At 43.5% G+C, this 18451-nt stretch overlaps 1 protein-coding gene across 3 annotated transcripts in view; it reads right to left on the reverse strand.

Annotated features, from left to right (window-relative positions):
- LOC147439506 (WUSCHEL-related homeobox 8-like) overlaps positions 1-9638 on the reverse strand; it is a 34055-nt gene extending 24417 nt beyond the window's left edge. For 2 of the 3 annotated variants that reach the window (XM_086485333.1, XM_086485332.1), the window contains exon 1: positions 9115-9635. In XM_086485333.1, coding sequence (XP_086341459.1) covers positions 9115-9379 — 265 coding nt within the window. In that variant the 5' untranslated portion in view covers positions 9380-9635. Of the gene's footprint in view, positions 1-9114 lie in introns of all 3 variants that reach the window. The other variant, XM_086485334.1, reaches the window with a different exon arrangement.
- Positions 9639-18451: the final 8813 nt, after the last annotated feature.

The raw sequence follows: 18451 nt of genomic DNA on the forward strand, positions 1-18451 counted from the left end.
GTTCTCGTCATCGTTCCACCCCCAGACTGACGGGCAATCTGAGATTGCCAATTCAGTGGTTTTAGATTTATTGAAGTCTTATATCTCGGATCAGAAGACTCAATGGCAAAAGTACTTACCTTTGGTGGAATTTGCCTACAATAACACGATACACTCTTCGATGAGGAAGGCGCCATTTGAGATTGTTGAAGGCGCTGCGAAGGTTCTACCCTTCCTAAGCACGAAAGATAAGATTTTTGAAGCGGATGAGTATACGCGCGACTTAGATACGGCTTTTGCCAAGGTCCGCGAGGCTTTGCAAAAATCTCAAGAACGACAGAAGAAGGCAGCGGATCGCCATCGTCGCAATTTGAAATTGGAGGAGGATGATTGGGTGCTCTTAGAAGGCGCGCCTGAGAAAGAAGAAGGGAAAGGAGAGGTTTTTTTCCAAATCTTAGTATGCGATACTACGGACCTTTCCAGATCTCTGAAAAGATTAATTACGTCTCCTTCCGACTGAAACTGTCTGACACTTGGAGAATTCACAATGCATTCCATGTGAGTCTCTTGAAACCTTTTAAAGGTGATGTGCATGATGATGGGGAGCCTGATGAGCAACCCGAAGTGGAAGAAAACGAGGAGATCCTTGTTCCTGAACAGATTTTGGCACATAAGGATACGAAGAATAAAGGTAAAGTCCGAAGGCAATTCTTAGTTAAGTTCAAGAACTATCCTGCATTGGATGCGAAGTCGATGGCGGAGGAGGACCTAGCAGATACTCAGATTGTGAAACTTTACCTCGAAGCTTTTGGTTTACCATAGTCTATTCCAATGGAACCCATAATTCAGCTTGGCCGGAGATCTGGTGCAGTGGGATGCACAAGAAGGGAGTTACTCTGCTCCTTTGTCAACAGATGCCTCGATTTTGATACTAGAGTCACTGATGTCTCTTTGAGCTTCAGGGATACTGAGAACTGACAGTATTCTGCTGTATGACTTTATGAAATGGAATTCTTGAAAATGAAACTGATTTGTTCTTGACTTGTTTTTAAGAGCACGAACTGATAGACGAAATGACTACCGCATTTTGGTCTACTTGATCTCGAATAGACATGGTTGCAATAGGAGTTAGTCAATCGGACATGATGAGGTCCCGACTGTATCTAGATCCGATTGCTAGCTACATTGCCGATAAATCATGGTCTAAGATCCAAATGAATGTTGAATGTCCATTATCATGTGATGTCCTGTGATGTCATGTGATGTGACTGTCGATTGGTACATGTGCTAGATGTGTGTTCCTAGTACGTAGGTACTAACAGTCAGTGTCTGCTAAGACAGTTTATGGCCTCTGTCTGTTTTGCAAGCGTAATCGAGGGCGATTACAATGCTTTCAAGAGGGGGGTATGTCACAAAGTGATGACGTGGCTGCCAGAGAAACCCTAATTTCTACCAAAAACCCTAATCTACAGAAACCCTAATTCCGGAAACCCCAACTGTTAGAAACCCTAAATGCTGCCAAAAACCCTAACCCTAATTTTGGACATGACACGTGACAGCAATACGGACGCCCGAAAATTGCGACGGAAATTGTGGAGACTGATTTCTGTGGCAGATTTGCTTTTTTGACAGTTTTTGGATACTGCTTTTTCCTACGCAAAGGATGGGAGGGAGAGAGAGAGAGAGAGAGAGAGAGAGAGAGAGAGAGAGAGAGAGAGAGAAGCTTTTGCTTTATTTTTTATTGGCTCAAGAGAGCGTGTGAGAGAAAGAGCCTTTGCTTTATTTTTAGGATTTTGATTTTCAGCTTTTGGGGCTCTACTTTTGGCATCCCTTGTAAACAAATAAATAAGTGGTTTGGGCTCCCACTCTGCAGAGCATCTGGACGCAGATTCTGAGAGTGAGACCCAACCACTCTTGTACTTTGAACTCAAATTAATACAAAAAGAAATACTAAAAGGGGCGCCAGTCTTTGGGGCCAATATCTCTAGGCACGGAACTCTGCCGGGCTAGTGTAAATCAAGTGTGGACTGTGAACTGTTTTGAAGTGGTTATTTGGTGCTTTCGCGGTTGATTTTGGACTTGGAGTGTCCAAGTTCGTTACAAAAATGCCAAAAGGGGCACCAAGGTTTGGGCTAGTACTCTCCTGGGGTAGAATTCTGCCACTCCCTGTCTCCTGTGTCGTGTCCTCTCTCTCAATTCAGTTGTTTTGAAGTGTTTAAAGTTGTTTGTCTGTTCTTTTCCGTTGGCACGTGGTCCCCTCCTGTTACACCTAAGGGAGTGTGTACCAACACCTGTGTGAGCCTGTTGCCAGCAGCAAGACATTTCCATTAGTTTAGTTAGAACCCCTACAAAGCCCTCTTTGCATAAATAATTTGTCTGAGGCATAGTGCATTTCCCAAGCGGTTGTGCACGCTCCAACAGGTTGACAAGTAGCCTAGAAATAGTAGAATATGTAGTTGTTGCAATCACTATATATATACCTTCATAAGTTCAGAATAGTCTGAACTCACGAATTATAAGAGGGAATAAAGCACTCGTAAAACTATAAAAGCAAGGGACACAAGAAAAGAAAAGAAAAACAAAACAAACAAACAAACTAACTAAATCACTTAGTTTGCTACGAAACAAAACTATATAAAACAAAACATTATTAACTTAAAAATGTTTTTAGAAAAGGCATGTGTAAAATAAGTTGACGCAATTTACTTGGCTTAAAACAAGTACTCAACTTTAAGCAAAAAAAAGATAAGACATCTAAAAAACTTAATCCTAAAAATCAAACTTCACACAACAACTTCTAAAGGAACACACTCTTAAGTCCTCAGGTAAGCTAAATACGAAATCGAAAAATGAATACTACTACAAACCTACGAAGAGCAAAGAACGAAACTTGACAATATGTGATCTCAACTTCGTTGCTTGTCCAAACAGGAAGAATAAGATTATCACCTTTATCATGCATAGCTTGGACAACAGCTATGACATCCCTACTCACGTCGTCAGTGCCCAAGAGTAGGTGCAGGTTTATATAGAGGTCATTCATGCTTTGAACGTACTCCACAAAACCAACGAGCTGAGTTTCTATCACTCTCCGCAGGTGATGGGCATACTCAGCCATGATAAAGGCTAGCATTTGTCAAGCTATAGTAAAAATACTAGAAGTGCTAAAGATCAAAACAACAACATAAGGTGTTATTAAATCAAACAATAAGTGGGCTTTTTAGCTGCCCACTTCTATTGAATTTACTACTGATTATCTTGAACATTCCAAAGGAAGAAATATCAAAAATATACTTACTACGATGCAAAAATGAACGAACCTTTTTCATGATTCTTTTGAATGAGGATCCTTTTTCAACTAGTAAAGAAATAAGATGGCAAGATTGAACAACAAAAGCAGATTTACTAGAACAAAGACGAGAAAATCTAAATAGTTGAGAGCAAATGACACCGTACTTAGCTAAAAGAGAAATGTTCGAAGAAATGTGAGGCATACGGATGATATTTAGATTGGTATATTCTCGTTCAAGACGCTTATCATAGATATCTACTTCTAATCCGAAGGGAGTCTGAAAAATCTTAAAAAGACACAACAACCACTATTTGTGGTACAGTTAAGTTCACAAAACTCCTTGGGATAAATCACTTACTAACAGATTCACGGAGCATGACGTGTGCGAGCAGGTGCATGCATAAAACCTTTTGTGTTTTTGAAGGTACTTTTAGAGGAGGTCAAACTAATGATGGCTTCGCAGTTTTCTTGTTTTTTAATGGTCTCTTAACCTTTAAGTGAAGTTTACAAACCTAAAGGTGAAGATCCGGGATGATTCGAACATGCGCTCGCTACAGCTGAGCCTCTCGCCAGTGCTGTAGCACCCCCCCCCCCCCCTCCCTCTCTCTGCGCAGCTCCCGCCCCCCCCGCCTCCCGACCGTAGCATTTCATCTGCTTTTGCTCCTTGAGGGCAGGATACACCCCTCCGTCACCTTAGCTTTGCCTCTGCTTCACCTTCGGTCACTTTCTCAGCAAAAGACACAGATGGAGGATTTTTCTCTATCACAGACAGACTCGACGGAAGCCCCCTCGCCCGACCCGCCGAACCCACCATCCAACTTGCTCTTTCGCCGACAGAGCAAGCGAGCTTAGAGACAAAGGTGGTGCGTCTTCAGGCCACCTCTATTATCTGCAAGATTATCGGCATAGACCTAGCAGAGGGTAGGTGCTGCTTTTCTTGCTTCGCGTTCTAACTTCCTGTCCATCATCATCTTGTCGAAAGCCTCCATAGGAGTTAGTGCAATCCTTGGCGTAGATGGAGAAGGGGGAGGGTCGGAAAAACCTCCTGGTGAGGAAAACTCTTCTTCGCCACTCCCATGCAAAGTATCCATTCCGCTTTGGGTGATGACCATCCACTGAAGTCTTGGGTTCTTAAGTTCACGAGGAACTTGGGTTCTTGTGGTTCTTGGGTTCTTGAGGTTCTTGAGTTCTTGAGGTTCTTGAGGGTCTTGAGGTTCTTCTTTCGCTTGCAATCTGTGTTAGAGAAGGATCTTCTCTTCACCCGAGCTCTTCCCTTTTCCTACGGGCGCACCCCTTGGCGGCTTTGCGCTCACACCAAAGTTGCTTTTTCCCACCTCATGTCGATTGGCCGGCCGCTAAGTGTATTGTCCGCTCTCAATGAGTGAAAAGAGAAACAAGGGGAGACTTGACAAGCCCTTCTTTCTTGGGTTTCCTGTCACTCTTCAAAAACATGATTAGGAATCGACACGCCCAAGAGGTCTTGGGTTACGTGCGACCGCAACAAGCAAAAAAATTCTTGTGGTTCTTTCCTTGAGTCATACAGAACACTGCCAAAGCTTTGATACCAATGTAAGGTGTAGCGGAAGTGAATGTTGAACTTTGCTCAAGATGAGTGCTCTGAACTGTGCTCAAGGGTTTCTTTTACTTACGAAAGGGAGAGCCTTCCGTTCCTTTGTGAGAGAGTGCAGTAATGAATACTGTGAATGAAGGTGCTCAAACTGAGAGATAGAGAGAGAAGAATACGACACTAAAATGTTGTCAAACCCTCCTCCAAAGCCCCCACTCTCTATGGTGAGAGCGATCTACTTATGATTGCACAAATCTCTACAATGCTTGGACTTGCCGACGACAAGACAGTCTGAAATCTGAAAATGCTAAGGGCTGAAATCTGCAAATCCTTATCTGCTGAATTCTAACTCTATGTCGATGCCGACGGCGATGACGACGATGCAACGACGACACGCTGAAAACGCAGATGCTGAAATCTGCGTTTTCCGGGCTGAAACTGCAAACTTCGCTGGATCTAACCGTACGGCGAGGATCTGCTGCAGGAAGGTGAGATCTACGAGGTTCGGGACTTTTACTGCGATGTCTGATTGCTAAAAACTGAAAACACATATGCTTCTTGAGTCCTTGTCGCGATGGAACTGCAAAACACTAGGGCTGATCTGCAAACCAAAAACGCTAGGACTGACTTGGAGTCTGTTGTCGTTGGTTGTCCTGCAAATGCAAAACGCTAAGGTGATCTGCTGCTCTACTGTCGCCGGGAATCTACAAGTGCATAAACGCTGGCTGATCTTGGTGCAAAAACGCTAGCTTGTTGTAGATGGTGCAAAAACGCTAGGCCTGTTGCCTCTTCTGCTAGAGAGTACTAGCGCTAGGTTTCTTATATACATGCTTAGTGAATTTGCCCTATCTAGTTCCCAACAAAAGTCACTTAAAAATAATAAGTGAAAAATGTCAAAAATAGAGAAAATAGATCTATGCATTGTAAAAATGCTCGTGATGGGTTCTGATGGAAATCTGATGATCATGCTGTGTGCAACCAGAGGATGTGCATCTACTCTAAGTGTCTGGACATGCACGGTCTACAAACAGACTCACAAAGGTGCCAGATCACTTACTATTCTAGACCCATGTCATGAAGTAGCTTGTCCATGTACACATAGGGTTAGATGTGCACGTGACATTGCTTATACACTGGGAGTTGTTAGTCAATACATGTTGAATCCTGGCAAAGCGCATTGGGAAGCTGTCAAATGTATTTTGAGATATTTGGAAGGTACACAATCAAAGTGTATTTGTCATGGAAAAAGTGACTTGAAGTTGCATGGATATTGTGATGCAGACATGGCAGGTGACATGGATACCAGGAAATCTACTAGTGGATATGTATTTGCCATTGTTGGTGGTGAAGTCTCTTGGTGTTCTAGGTTGCAAAAGATTGTGGCATTGAGTACTACTGAGGCTGAATATATTTCAGCCACAGAGGCTTCAAAGGAGGCCATTTGGTTGGGCAGACTTGCAAAAGAACTTGGCATGCCTGCTCATACACCCGTGTTGGCTTGTGATAGCCAGAGTGTTGTCTATTTAGCCAAAAATGCCATGTTTCATGCGCATACCAAACACATAGATGTGCGGTACCACTTTATACATCAGGTATTGGAGGATGGTCTAGTTACTTTGACTAAGATCCATACACACGATAACCTTGCAAATGTTCTCACCAAGAGTCTTGCTAAGGCTCAACATGAGCATTGCATACAGCTGGCGCCTTTAAGTGGGAGGTTATTGGGTTAAAGGCCTAAATAACCCCTTTTTGTACATTTTTATACTTTGTCCGAGTTTACATTGAATCTAGACACTTTTTTTTTAAAGTCACTTATAATAACAGTGGGAAAACCCAAAACTCACTTATTGAGTTTTACCCAAAAACGTGAGCTCTCTCTCTCTCTCTCTCTCTCTCTCTCTCTCTCTCTCTCTCTATACTTTCAATTGCTAGCGCTTCTTCTCTGTTGCACTCCGCCTCTTGCTTCTTGCCCCAATCCTGCACTACATCGCGACGCGCACCTACTGGTACCTTCTGAGCTTCGCGCCTTCCCTGCTACAGCAATGGAGTATTGTCCTTCGGCGGACATGGCAGCAAACATCTTCATCATTTGCCTCACCTCTTCGGCTTCATACAGTTTGTTCAGCATCAGGTGCTGAGAGGGGGTGTTAGACTTACACCCCTCTACTGCTTCACAAGTCAAGGGCATACTTGTACAGCTAGTATGTCCCCGGGCTGGCCACCCATAATCTTGGTTGTATCTAGTCCGCACGCCCGAGTTTGGTGCCGGCCGTCCACCTTTGTCTGGGCGCCCTCATATATTTCATATATCATTTTTTTGTCAGGTCGTGGGGGATTTTGCCAAGCATTGCCCTACCTCCCCTTGGGCACCTATTTATGGGGCCACGGGGATACCCACTTCCAAACATCTGGTTATTGTGAATTGGGTCTTCTGCTCATGGTAGTCATGGGGGACTGATCGCCCCTTCTTCCTACATCCAGCATTGGTGGTCTACTCTCTCTCTCTCTCTCTCTCTCTCTCTCTCTCTCTCTCTCTCTCTCTCTCTCTCTCTCTCTCTCTCTTCAAAATGCTAACGAGCCATGCCAATTGCCCTGTCGGCGTTCCAAAAACACTACCGCAAAGTCCTTCCCATCACTACCGGCGATTAAAACGCAACGGTTTCCAAGCACTAGCTACAATCGGCGTATTGAAACGCTGCCCACATGCAAGCTTTGCGCTGTTGAAATCCACGCATACGCTCCCAACGTCTCAAAACGCTACTGAAGGGCCATGCCTAGTGCCAGGGAAGGCTGCAAATGCTACTAGCGTTTTGAAACACCACTAGCAAAGCTTCTTCTTCACAACCTGTTCAAAAACGCCCCAAGACAACTAAACGCCAATGCTCTTGTCTCCTCAACATGCGCTAGTTCCTCCCAAGCTCATCAAGCATATAGCTCTGATACCATGCCAAAGTCAACGATGCGGAAGCGTAGAGCAATAGGGAGAATACACAAGAGAGAGAAAGAGAAAGAGAGAGATAATGCTAAACCAACCAACTAGGCAATGAATTAGTGATTTTACAACGGGAGCAAGGTGGTACTTATATACTCACCCTACCAAATTGCCCTACCCAAACTTTGACAAATAAGTAAAATAATTACCTAAGATCGAAATAAATATTGGGATCACATTGGGCTATTCACTTGAGATGCCATAACTTTAACAAAGGGCTCAAGTTGAAGCCCTTTGCAAAGAGCATGTGGGAGATTCAACCAAGTTGTGGCTCAATCAAATGCGCTCTTCGAGAGCTTCTTCCATTCCACACATAATACATGAGAGTGCTAGCTCTGTGGATTAAGAGCAATGGAGAGGACACTTGTGCGGGGAAAATCTACAAAAATGCAGCCTGTAATGAGGTGAATTATGGTCGAATTGATTGGGAGAAAGAGAGAAATTTTCCGACTAATCTAGCATAGAGGAATTGCCTCTCATTAATGGCAAAATGAATACCTAAAATTCTCCCTAATTAAGCCTATCTAAGCATGGAGGATAATGGCCTCTTGGGTCTACCAAGGACATGTCGACACATAGCTAGATTAGGGCTTAATTGATGAGAGATGCAACTAGCTAGGAAAAATATGGACCTTAACGATGATTAAGAAATATTAATCACCCTAATGGCTCCGATACCATATGTTAGGTTTAGAGAGAATAGATTAGAGAACCATTCATGGTAATGGCATGCTAATTGACACTTAAGCACACAACCATTGCACAAAGTGTAGTTACAAAATGATTACTAGATTGATTAAAAAATTTACAAGAGTGGCTCTTTATATGGAGCTAGGTTAATCTTCTTCTCGGGCATCATGGATAACATCATACAAGACTCCCAAATCAGCCAAACCAACCCAATCAACTTGCAAACTCGTGTGCATCTTTCTAGGCTTTTTTATGAACCTTTTTACTAAGTCTAGGTGAGTCCACACCCTCAGAAATGCCCCACACGGGTACCTACACACTTGAGGTGTCTTTTCCACATGATCCGACCACATGATTCCTGCCACAAAGGCGTCGCACTTCCTTCAAACACAAACTCTGAGTATCAAGAAAGCATTCATTCAAGCTTTGGCTCAAGCAACACAACTCATTGTACCGAATCAAAAGTGTCTCGGAGCATTTAGGCAAAATAATAGAAATTGGGAATGGTGGAGGTAGTCACTCATCTATCAGACAAGCTATGAGAACAAAATTCAAAACACTGCACGCTGCAGGAAGAGTGCTGGAGCTGACCTGAGATAGCACTCTGTTGGGCCATGGTGGCTTTGTGCATCTCCACAAGCTGTTGGCATATGGTAGCATAGACAGAAATTTGACGGCGAAGAGTCTCCAGCTGCTCATCCGTCATGACCTGAGCCAATGGAGGACCAAAAAGGGCATACACATTCGAAGACGAGGGGGGCTCAGCAGGAACGCCTAGAAACTGCGAGGAAGCAGGTGTAGTTCCTACATTGCCTGCTGAGGCCAGTGGAGGTGCGGACAGAGAGTCCAAATCCATCAATATCAATATTCTTTGAATGTTACTCCGTCTGCAACTGTTGGGGCAAAGCAACCCTAGAACTCCACTCTGCGCGGATGTTCTTCATCTTTGCTAGTTGTGCATACAAGAGCCTAGTTGGTCGGCTCGTCGCGGCTGCTTTCAATGGTGTCAATGCTTCAGCTGCAGAGTGTCAATGCTTCAGCTGCAGAGAGGCGTGCATGCGTTTCGCTGATGAGTTGCGCATTACTGTTGTGTGACATAGTACGCCGAAAAGGGTTTTTTTCTAGCTAAAAAAACTATTTGCTTTAAATCAATAAAACTAGTAGTACTGATTAGCTTATGTCTACACGATATCGTGAAAAAAGTGAGAAGAAAACCTACTCCAGAGTGCACCTTTTGCTTGATAGGATTCTTTCTGAAGCATTGTGACTCTAGTCTTGCTTGGTGGGCCTCGCTATGTAACATCCATAGAATATAACGGGACATATGGAAATTTCAATTTAGCACTAAAGGGAGCAAGAGCATGAGTAATTTTGCAATAGCGACACTGAGTGAAGGGGTCAATACATTTTAAATGTGCTATTTAATTCATGGGAGGAGGCAAAGTTAAGTGCTTCAATCAAGAGAGATTGCAAGGATGATTTTTGAGAGAGTTAGTTGAGTTTCGAAGAGAACCAAACAAAGTAACGTGCAAAATTTTATAACAAGCAAATGGACAAAGCGTTAATGACCTGCAACATGAAATGAAGTGGTATACTAACTTGCAATGTTGTTCTGGCGCTTTTCAATTGTCCACTCCACAAACCGATATTTGAGTCAGGCTACAAGAAAGAAATGCGAATAGTTAAATATTATATCATGCAATGAAATGTCACAAATTCAAATTGCAAAGTATATAGTGCATGTCATGCAGAAGTGCCATACAAATGTATGGTGGAGAGTTGGCACTATGGTCTCTCCAAAAATTATAAGAAATGGAAGTCGTGCCCTGCCTCGTAGCGTTTATGTGTTGTGCCAAGCAAACGCATAGTCATGGGGAGCTGGATGCAGATAACGAACCTTGCAGTGTTGTCGAGCTAGAGTCGCGCTTGTGCAATCAAACGTCCAGTATTGTGAATATACATTCTGCCTGCCAGACACAAAACACACATCAAGATAAATACGAAAAATGTAGCATATTGATTAAGCTTAAAGAGAAGCAAATTGTACATGATCTCATAGATTTTAGAGCGCAGTTGGTTACTTGGTTAGTTGGTTGTGATTATGTTGCCTCGCGTTTTGTTGTAGAACACGAGTAGATGAGTAGAACCAAATAAAAGACACCAATAATAGCTCAACATGGGACGACGCGCATTGGGAAGAAGCAAGTAATGTCCCATAGTGCTCCCTATGCAACAAAGGGCTATTAAAGAGGGTAATCGAATTGAGCAAAAGAAATTCATCTTAACCTAGTCCTTAACTTAAAATGATGGGATAAAAGGGTTGTCTTCGTGCTACAGAATGGTTATGCAAAGAAGGACGTTGGACTGCAATATATAAGATGCATTTCCAAACCAAACAAGGACATCCAGAGATTCACATCAACCACCTAGAAATAAAGTAAACATGTACATAGTGCATTGAGTATTTCAATACATAAGTTGAATTATTGAATTGTGAGAAAAGGGGTGTGTGTCTATTTGATATACAAAGATGATGATCGAGATTGAGCATGCGGGAGAACATGTGACGAAACTAAACTTAAGGAAGCTTTGACAAACTCAAAAAATACGGAAAGCATTAACAGACCATAAAAATTGAACTGGACTACCAAACTGATAATCATATACAGGTGTCGTCCAATTGTGCAAGCCGCATGACAATGTTTGAACCAAGCTACATAAAAGCAATGTAAATAGTTAAACATTTCCTCTTGCAGTCAAGCACAAAGTAAAAATGCTAATTATACAGTGTACCTCATGCAGAAGTGCCATACAAAAGTATGGTGGAGAGTTGGCATTGTGGTCTCTCCAAAAATTATAAGAAACGGAAGTCGTGCCCTGCCCCGTAGCATTTGTGTGTTGCGCCAAGCAAACGCATAGTCATGGGGAATTGGATGCAGATAACGAACCTTGCAGGGTTGTCGATCTAGAGTTGTGGTTGTGGAGTCGAATCGTCCACTATTGTGAATATATGTCCTTTTTGTCACACAAAAAACAGTAACTAACACAAATATCACTGGCGGAGTACTAGTGCCGACAGGTTGGGGACTATTGTTTTCCTCAAATCCGCACCAGTGTCATCGACGTCTAGGATCCACACCAACAGTTAGCCAAGAAAGCACATGTCGTTTCACAACGAGTAGAAGGGCGCCGCACTTCAATCGGAGTACGCAAGCTTGACAGTCGTTGTACGGCGGCAGCCGCTTCCAGTAGGCTGTCACTGCACACTGATGCACGAGAACATAAGAGTGATAAAGGACCACTACAAGAGGCTATTCATATTAGCGACGCTCACACAGCGACGCTCAAAAAAAAAATTCCCGGCGTCGCTAGGAGCGTCGCAAATTTCTTTGTAAATTTGCGACGCTCATAGCGACGCCGGCTGAGCTAAAAAAATAACAGAGCGCGCCCAAAAACTCAGATCTCAGATCTGAGTTTTTCGGCGCCCTCAAGCAAGGAGCAGGTAACGCTCTCCCTCTCTCTCTCTCTCTCTCTCTCTCTCTCTCTCTCTCTCTCTTTTTCTTCTCCACACACACACACACGAGGAGAGGAAGGAGAGCCAGGTATGCTCCTTCCCTCTCTTCATTCTTATGTTCCCTTCCCCTCTTTCTCTCTCCCTCTCTCTCTCTCTCACACACACACACATACACACACACACACATAGTGTTTTTGAGAGAGAGAGAGAGAGAGAGAGAGAGAGTACAAACATAAACAAAAACGCACACACACATACATAAACAAAGAATGCATACACACATTGAGAGAGGAAAAGAGAGAGAGAACATGCATAAACAAAAAACGCACACATTGAGAGAGGAAAAGAGAGAGAAAACATGCATACGATCCGAAAAAAAGCACACACATTGAGAGAGAAAGAGAGAGAAACTAATTTAACGTCGTAGGAAACTAATTAAAATTAAAAGACCTAAAGATCTAGCCGACGAGGAGTTGAACTCAAGACCTATTATTCAAGAGGGAAATGGCATAATCAATCTATCATACTTGGCATGGGTGATAGAAAGGTTATACCATTTATCTCTTTTTATTGGCACACACATCCACACACGTGCACACACACAAGAAGAAGAGAGTTATAACGTCGTCGGAAACTATCCTAAAAGACGTTAAAGATTAGGTTAGATGTAGACTTACGTTAAATTAGATTTAGGTTTATTTAAGTTAAATTAGATTAGATTTAGGTTTATTTTTAATTAGATTTACGTTTATTTACGCTAGATTTAGATTTACGTTATATTAGATTAGATTTAGGTCTCCATAGACTGCGATGCCTGCATGAAGCGGGTGAAGAAAGCCCTCAATGGAATATAGGGTATTGCTGCCTTCACTCATGGTGGGCTCCGTCGATCCAAAAGTACTGGTGAAATGTCTTCAGAAGATAGGGAAGAAGGTGGATCTTCAGGGCGGCAAGAGTCACTACATCCCCGACACAATGACCATCTAGACAACCTCTAGTCATTCAACAGCAACTTCAAAGTTAGTAACAAGAGCAAGAACGGTCTAAAGGGCCAATTGCTGTCGTCAGATGTGGATGGAGATGAGGCAGCGTCACCGCCGGAAGTTAACTCTCACATCTTTAGTGATGAGAATGCCAACTCTTGCCGAGTTATGTGAAAAATTATGTGTTAAATCAGTTTTAAGGTTCTTATAATCCCTGTTAGTTTAGTTCTTTGTTTTTAATATAACATAATTTATGTTAGATTTAGATTTATGTTATATTAGATTAGACTTAGGTTTATTTAGGTTTACCCACACACACACACACACACAAGAAGAAGAGAGTTTTAACGTCGTAGGAAACTATCCCAAAAGACGTTAAAGATTAGGTTAGATGTAGACTTACGTTAAATTAGATTTAGGTTTATTTTTAGTTAGATTTACGTTTATTTAGATTTACGCTTATTTACGTTAGATCGAGTCCACGCAAGAATTACTTACGGTTTAGGGTTTAGAGTTAGACGAACAGTGAAAAGATCTACTGTGAAAAGATGTTAAGATGCTGTGAAGTGCTACAGCTAGAGAAGAGGCAAAGGGGTTTTGTCCACTACATGCAGTATCATGTAGACGTGGGTCTGTAGATTTCTTGTACCCACAAATATAGGTATTGACCAATAAAGACGAGATTATAACCCGGTGGTTCTGATCTCTGTGCACCTCTAGACCGAGGTGTGCGGGGATTGGACATGACTAGAGAATGTGAGGTAAAGAGAGAGAGAGAGAGAGAGACAGAGAGAGAGAGAGAGAGATAAGACGAAGAATGCCAATAGAATATTAAATTTGTTATCCAGGTTATAAGATTTTTATCCTCATTATGAGTAGTGACGAGGATGTGGGACCGTCCAACCGAAACACCTATCTCTCAACGAGGGTCTTATGTCCTTGTAATCAATGCAAGCATGCTGTGCGACGGACAAGACGTGTTTCTTTGCAGCACGTTCGCGAATTTGGCGAGTTCGATCCATCTATTATAGATCGAGTTGTTGCCAATTATAACTCGTCGGACTCTGACGCTGGCCAACAAGCAGCAATCTTGCAACCCAATAGACGTGTTCGCAGGCGCTTTGGTCAAGCAGCATATGTGAGGCCACAAGATGTAGCCTCTGACAGCTCGGGGGATGATCATGCAGAGCACATTCCCAACGAGGCAATGTTTGAGCCCGAGATTGATGAAATGATCGAGACGATCATGGATTCAGAAAGGCTTATCTATGATGATATGAAAAGTGAAGCCGATACGCCATTGTATAATGGAGCACGTATGTCTAGATTGAAAGCACTCCTGGTTCTTCTCAACATGCAGGCAAAGTTTGGATGGAGTGACACTAGCGTCACAGCGCTTTTCAGGTGATCTATTACAATTAGTTTACTTTAATAAAACTCTAAATGTATAATGATCTGATAGATTTTTACACGATTGTATCGTATTTTTATGTTGTGTAGATTGCTTAAAGAGCACATACTACCAGCTGACAATGTGATGCCAGATTCCCGAGATGAAGCAAGAAAGATTTTGCGAAACTTGGGGATGGATTACAATTCTATCCACGCTTGTCCTAATGACTGCATTCTTTTCAGAGGGGAATACATAGACATGGAGAAGTGTCCGAAATGTGATTCCGAAAGATATCGAGTAGATCTCCACGGGACAAAAATTCAACAAAAGGTTTTGCGACATTTTCCTCTGCTTCCTCGCATCAAGCATTTCTTCGAATGTAAGTCCATGGCTGCCCTAGCATCATGGCATGAGGAGAATAAATCTTCGGATGGTGTGCTACGAATTCCTGCAGATTGCGCAGCCTGGAAACATATAGATGGAACATGGTCGGATTTTGCCAGGGAAGCTCAAAATTTGCGCTTAGGCCTCGCTATGGATGGCGTAAATCCATTTGGTCAAAGATCAACATCTTACAGTGTATGGCCCGTTGTCATCGTCAACTACAACATTCCCCCGTGGTTGACTACGAAGAAGGGGCACCTATGGCTAAGCTTGATTGTGCCAGGGCGATATAAAGTGGGGAATATGGATGTGTATCTTCGTCCACTATTGGAAGAGCTACAACAATTGTGGATTGGCATAGAGGTGGTGGATATGAGCCGACACACAGGACGACGGAATGCTTTGATCAGAGGCATTCTAATGTGGACCATGCATGACTATCCCGGGCTAACAGAATGCTCAGGTGATCTATTGACACTCCTCACTCAGACACTGTAAAACTTGTTTTTTCCCATAGTTGATCTATTATCATGTGTATACATGCAGGGCTTCAAACAAGCGGATACAGAGCATGTGTCACATGTGGACCATGGATTTGCGTCTGATGGATCGATAAAACTCCCTAAAGCACCATGGATTTTCACAGGAGCCCAAGAACGCAAAGTAAAAGAGACCATTCGATCTTTGCGGACCCCCACTGGCGTAATGCACTCGCCCGAACGTGTTTTACTAAAGAAGGAAAGCTTACCGGTTTGAAGTCACACGATTGGCATAAAATGTGTCAGGTACGTTCATAGTGGACTTTAATATCATTGCATAAAATGTGCACGGCTGACTGTTCCTAGCAGCTACACACCTCTACCTACTCCGCCAGGAGCCACCCCACTCGACACTCCTCGCTTCGGGGCCCAGACGCCGGTGGAGACACCTGACGTCCGTACCCCCATCGACACGCCGCTAGAGACCCCTGCCGGGACACCCAGGTTCACGCGTCACCGGCTAGAGGGTTTGTCTTACTCCGTCGACTTCAGCGGCGGCATCATCATGGATGATGACGGCAAGAAGGTGATCTCGCGCATGCGTGGTCTTTGCTCTCAGCTGTTTAGACACTACATACTAAACAAATGGAGTGAAGTACCAAGTGATTTAAAAAACAGAGTCATCAGCATACTTCATGATGAGTTTCCCGTTCCAACACGGGATCAACGCTTCAATGAAGACCTGATGAAGATTCGAATGTGTGAATACTGCAAACACAAGCGTTCCGAAGTGCAAAAAGCAATCAAGAATGGGTGGAACAGGCCAGATTGGCTGGCCAAAGAAGATTGGAAGAATGTGAAGAAAGCAGCGCGCGAGAATCCCGACAAGTGGAAGCAACAAAAGGATGCAGCCAGAGCGCGAGTAGAGGCAGGGAGCTCGCGCCACTTGGGGAGCGGTGGATGGGCATCATTTGAGGCCGATTTTGTAAGTGTTTTCGCATTGCTCTTTATGTTCGATAGTTTAGGGTTTATGAGTTTTTTAATTCTAACATAATGAAATCTTTGTATGTTTTGACAGTGGTCAATGACAGGACGTGATCCCACACCGTACGAGCGTGAGTACGCAGGCAGGAAGGGCTTAAACGCCCTGATGGACATTCTCAGTTCTCGCGGCGGCATGGTTAGTATTAGGGTTTACTCTTTTCTATTTTTTGTATTGTTTTATAAATGTCGTTATATGTTTATACTTATTGAAAGCTGTCTTATTGTCTTTTTTTGCAGAATCCGACAGATACGCCGCTTGGACGCGATGAGACGTCTGACTAGACGACGTCAGTTTAGCCGTAGCTAGATAGCATTAGTTTAGGGTTTCTCATAGCTTATGTATCATGAGACGGATTTTATACGTCTTTTTGAACCATGTATATTATTACATTTGTCACCGCAGTTCCTTTTGCCAATCAATTCTTTATGCCTATGATGTTGTACAATTGTCATTATTACATTTGCCAATCAATTCATTTTGCCTATGATGTGTACAATTGTCAATTTTGCAAACAATGCGTCTTGTGGGTGACTATTTTGGGTCTATTATCTACCCTTGCATTTTTTTTAAAAAGTGAATCAAGTACAATATGGTTGATGGGTAGCAGGGCATTCAATGCCCTGTCACCAAAAAAAAATTCTCTCGGGCGTCGCTATAAACGTCGCTATTTATGGCTCTGTAGCATCGCTATGAGCGTCACTATAGTCTTCTGTGTAAACGTCGCTATAACCGTCGCTATGACCGTCGCTATGAGCATCGCTATATAGAGACGCTCATAGCGACGCTTATAGCGACGCATATAGCGACGCTCTCGTAGCGACGGTTTTAGCGACGCCGGGGGTTATAAAAACCCAGTGTATTTTCGTCGCTAACAGCGTCACAAGAGCACACAACCTCTTGTAGTGGACCTCGAGGCGTTTATAGTTGTAGCAGTTGTTTGTTAACGCATGACGTGAGGTGCTTTTTAGTGCTAATTATTGAAGCCGTAGAATTCGAATCAGGGGCAATGGCATGGATCATGCCAAGCGAGGCTTGTACAATTGAGAAACAAAACCAAGACATTAGTCTCACCAAGTAATCAATCGGAAGCAGGAAAATGGAGCAGAAGAAAGTGGTTGTTCTGTTTAAAAATCTGTAGGTTCGTCTTTGCCCAAGAACTTTTTTATTCCCTTATGGCTCGATATCCTCTTGCTCATGGCCCCAACCTACAGAGTCTTGTCTTATGCCCTTATGACAACTCTGCATGTAGCACCCAAATCTTGGTCTTCAAGACTCAAGCTTATGCCCCACGGCACGTCCTACAACCCTCTTCAGTAGTAGCACTAGTACCCCGGCAGTGTTCTCCTCTCTGCGCTCCTCCTTGGCTTTTCTCTATGGTGTTCCTAGGCAACACACCCTCCTCCATGAATCCAACGTTCTTTTTCTTTCCCTGCACTTTTCACACGATTCAGTACACTGGTCACATCCTCTCTTGCAGCCTCCAACTTCCCCTCCCTTACGGGCTACGGTAGCAACTCTCCTTCACTTTTTCATGCCGTCCCACGCCATGCATATAGCGTCGGCCACAGGTAGTGCTCTTTTTCTTTGCTCATGGCCAGCCCTCTGCGGTCCCGCCTTCTCTCCCTGAGAGCAACGCTCATATGCAGCTCACTCCTCTCTTGGCCATGCAAGCCCTTTGGTCACAGGTAAGAGAAGAAGCAACGCAATAGTCATGTTGTGCAGGCCAGCCCTCTCTTGCAGTGTCCAACTTCCCCTCCCTTACGGGCTACGGTAGCAACTCTCCCTCACTTTTTCATGCCGTCCCACGCCATGCATATAGCATTGGCCACAAGTAGTGCTCTTTTTCTTTGCTCATGGCCAGCCCTCTGCGGTCCCACCTTCTCTCCCTGAGAGCAGCGCTCATATGCAGCTCACTCCTCTCTTGGCCATGCAAGCCCTTTGGTCACAGGTAAGAGAAGAAGCAACGCAATAGTCATGTTTTGCAGGCCAGCCCTCTCCATGAATCCAACGTTCTTTTTCTTTCCCTGCACTTTTCACAAGATTCAGTACACTGGTCACATCCTCTCGCAACATCCAACTTCCCCTCCCTTACGGGCTACGATAGCAACTCTCCCTCACTTTTTCATGCCC

This window comes from Adiantum capillus-veneris, chromosome 16 (genome assembly GCF_014529385.1).
Source record: "Adiantum capillus-veneris isolate H3 chromosome 16, ASM1452938v2, whole genome shotgun sequence".
Taxonomy (NCBI): domain Eukaryota; kingdom Viridiplantae; phylum Streptophyta; class Polypodiopsida; order Polypodiales; family Pteridaceae; genus Adiantum; species Adiantum capillus-veneris.